The sequence below is a fragment of the Trichechus manatus genome, unplaced genomic scaffold, assembly GCF_000243295.1.
Source record: "Trichechus manatus latirostris isolate Lorelei unplaced genomic scaffold, TriManLat1.0 scaffold00326, whole genome shotgun sequence".
Taxonomy (NCBI): domain Eukaryota; kingdom Metazoa; phylum Chordata; class Mammalia; order Sirenia; family Trichechidae; genus Trichechus; species Trichechus manatus.
Genome location: NW_004444262.1, coordinates 621172 through 624821, shown reverse-complemented (window position 1 = coordinate 624821; position 3650 = coordinate 621172). Strand labels below are relative to the sequence as shown.

The following is a 3650-nucleotide window of genomic DNA, read 5'->3' as shown; positions in this document are numbered from 1 at the left end:
CAGTCCTCGCTTCCCTTTTCCCAGGCCCATTGAAGTAGAGAGATTTGCCATCGTTAAGCGTTCCACAGCCAGTTCCAACCTGGCCACCAGTTATCTTGTACCACAGAGGACTGAGCTTCCCCTCAAACCTATCGAACATCTCACTGTGATTAGGGACATTAGACACACAGGTTCCTTGTGCAGCTTCAGAGAAAAGAAGCACACAGAAGAGATGCTATGTTAAAACTGCTAAACATTAAAAGCATTTTCAGCATGTGGGAAAAGAAGCATTTCTACTATCTTAGGGGGGAAGAAGCCACATGAAAATTCGTATCTCTAAATTGTCTGTCTGAAATATAGCCATCAATATCATCATCAAAACACTATTCTACCTCTAGAGTAAAAAAAATTAATAAAGAGAAACACTGGGAACCACACATTTCCATAGTTCTTGCTACTCACAGGATTTGTGTAAACTGAGAGATAGCAAAATTTGTCCGTAACAAAATTTGCTAGTTTGTTGTTCTTCTATTAGAGAAGTAATAAGGGAAGTAAACATCAGATTTTTAAAAACCACCCCTGAAACCACAAGTGGCTAACACGTTCCACAGAGGGCCTGTAACAACAAATGTTTGTCTTTGGTCATGCATCAGATGAAGACCAGACACTGAAAAGCTGAAGGATCCTTTTGAAGTTGCCTCCAGAACAAATCCTAAAACAGATTTTGAAGTTTAGGATATTTTCTCCAGTTTTACTCTTAAATTTCAGCTTCCTTTTCATTTTTCCTCATAGCAACATCCAAAGGTAACTGTGGTCAGAAAACACTTCTCTTGTAAAGTTCTCTTTTGGCAATCTTGTATATATAATTTCGTAGTTGCATTTTTACTTTAAATGTGAAAAATTACATATATACATAAACAAAGCAATTTAAAGATCATGTAGAGGCCCTGAAGCAAAGTGATTAAGAGGTTGAGTTTTAGAGTCTGACCCAGAGCTTGAAGCTCAGTTCTAGCCAACTCCTAGCTGTGTGACCTTGACAGAGTTACTAAACCTTTCTGGGCATAAATTTCTTCATATGTAAACAGGAACGATAGCAATCCTGTGATGCAGGGTTACTGTCAGAACTAAATAAGATGAAATTAAAAGTACTTAGTATAATGCCTGATGTGTAGTAGGGCCACAAGAAATGTTAACTGTTATTAATATTAATAATTAACAAATCTGCTTTAGAGAATGAAATCTGTGTCGTCATGTTTTTCTTCCTTGTTGTTGTTGTTAGCTGCCACTGAGTCAGCCCCTGACTCACGGTGACCCTGTGCACAACGGAATGAAACATTGCCCGGTCCTGCGCCATCCCCATGACTAGTTGCAGATCACATCATTGTGATCCGTCGGGTTTTCATTAGCTAATTTTTTGGAAGTAGATCACCAGTCTTTTCTCCCTAGTCCGTCTTAGTCTGGAAGCTCCGCTGAAACCTGTTTAGCATCATAGCAACATACAAGCCTCCAGTGACAGACGGGTGGTGGCTGTGCATGAGGTGCATTGGCCGGGAATCAAACCGGGGTCTCCTGTGTGGAAGGTAAGAATTCTACCACTGAACCAACACTACCCTCTTTCTCTTCCTTAAACCCATCACCACTGAACTGATTCCAATAAAGACCCTATAGGGCAGGGCAGAACTGTCCCACAGGGTTTCCAAGGCTGTAATCTTTACAAAAACAGACTGCCACCCTGGTGGCTGGTGGGCTCAAACCACCGACCTTTTGGGTCGCAGCCAAGCGCTTTAACCACTGTGCCACCAGGGCTCCTTTCTCTTCCTTAGGCAGCTCAAAACTATAAAATATCTCAGCATTTCATGCACCTGGGTTGTAAACTCCTATAAATCTCAGGCTTAAAGAATAGTAAACTCAGATTCTATATCCTGAGGAGAAGTAACCTGAAATATAGTAAACAGAGATGAATGTTTTACACACAAACCATCAGGTACAATGTATTCAGGCTTACCGGTATACCCCAGGTCACAGAAACACACTCCTGAAACGCAGTCCCCATGGCCACTGCAGTAACTGGGACAAGGCTCAGATACATACACTCCGTCCAAGCTAAATGGAGGCACGTTTTTCTGGGAGCTGCTTTCCTGGATCCATCGGAATCTGGTTTTGCTGCTGGGAAAAACAATACATCTGTTTGTTATACTAACATCTTATACCAAAGCACTTTATAAAGTAGTTCAGAAAAATTTGAGAGATTTAATATTTATTTGAAGGTCACGCCAGCTTGCTCTCACATGTAACCTTCATAAGGTGTTTCTCTCAGATGCTCTCAAAACATCTTGATTTCTTCTTTAGCATATATGTTTCAATACCATGAGGATATCAGGTACCGAAGGCTTTTGTGTGTGTGTGGTAAATATATATGCAACAAAACCTTTGCCATTTCAATATTCTTTACATAGGTACAAAAACTTCAGAAACATATTACATATTTTACTTATATATTTTCTCCTTTAGTAATAAATAAAACCCAGAAAGATATTTTTCTTTTACAGAAATTAATTTTTACCCCTTCATTGCACTAATTTTAGCAGAAGCTATTGGATATTTTTGAAGCCATCAAATAGAATGTTCTTTGCTAGGGCATACTTGGGGAATCTGGTTTTTTGCCATTGGCATGATTCTGAAAGGGAAGAGTAAGTTTGTACTGACAGCTCTCCTCCCACTTGTTGCCTTCCTCTCCTTCCTCTTTCTCTCTCATCTTTAAATCTCCAAGACACTCATTCTATGTACTCGTAGCAACCAGCTGAGCTGCCAGTGAACACTGGTGACTACCAACGGACAAAAGAGAGACCTAGTGGCATGCTTCAAAACCCTGGAAAACCAGTGGACTAGGCTGCTGCCCAGTTCTTCTTGCCCCAAAACAACAGTTTTTAGGCTGCCAGACTACAACTTGCCCCAGTCACTGTTTAGCCTTTTCCATCCTTTCAACACATCTCTTTTCTTTTCAAATATACAGGAACTCATACACATTTATAGTTTTATACCAGGAAAATTACCTCTTTACTCTCAGGTCTAGTGAAATCAAAGAAGGAAGATGATTAGGATATCTAGATTCTAACTAATTTTGCTGCCAATATTTATAGACTTTTGGATGAATCTTAGTAAGCAAGGGTGAAGAATTTTAAAGATTAATGAAGACTGTCAAGGATAACTGTAGACAAAGATGGTTCCTTCTCTCTTCTATTATTGTGAAAATCATATGGTAGTATCAGAATGCATTTTGTTTTGGCTCTTTAAACAGCTTTGGTAATTTGGCAACACTGAACCATAACGCTGGCTTTCTTTTCTTCATTATTTTAAATTACCCACTCTTGGAAAATTTGTAAAATTTAACTGACAAAGTTGTTTACTAGGTTTAAAAGTTTTCAGAGATTAAAATCAAAACCAAAACAAAACGAAAAGACCCAAACTCACCGCCGCTGAGTCGATTCTGACTCATAGTGACCCTATAGGACAGAGTAGAACTGCCCCATGGGGTTTCCAAGCAGTGGTTGGTGGATTCGAACTGCTGACCTTTGGGTCAGCAGCCGAGCTCTTAATCACTGCACCACCAGGGCTCCTTTCAGAGATTATTTGCCTATTAACGTAAGCCCTAGTTTCAGGCTATTAAGAGG

General features: G+C 39.8%; 1 protein-coding gene across 1 annotated transcript in view; it reads right to left on the bottom strand.

Annotated features, from left to right (window-relative positions):
• The window catches only part of RELN (reelin), a 551032-nt gene that overhangs the window by 108104 nt on the left and 439278 nt on the right, over positions 1–3650 (bottom strand). The window contains exons 31-32 of the mRNA XM_004390724.1: positions 1985–2142; positions 1–183 (exon numbers count right to left, since the gene is read on the bottom strand). Of these exons, the coding sequence (XP_004390781.1) occupies positions 1–183; positions 1985–2142 (341 nt within the window). The remainder of the gene's footprint in view (positions 184–1984; positions 2143–3650) is intronic.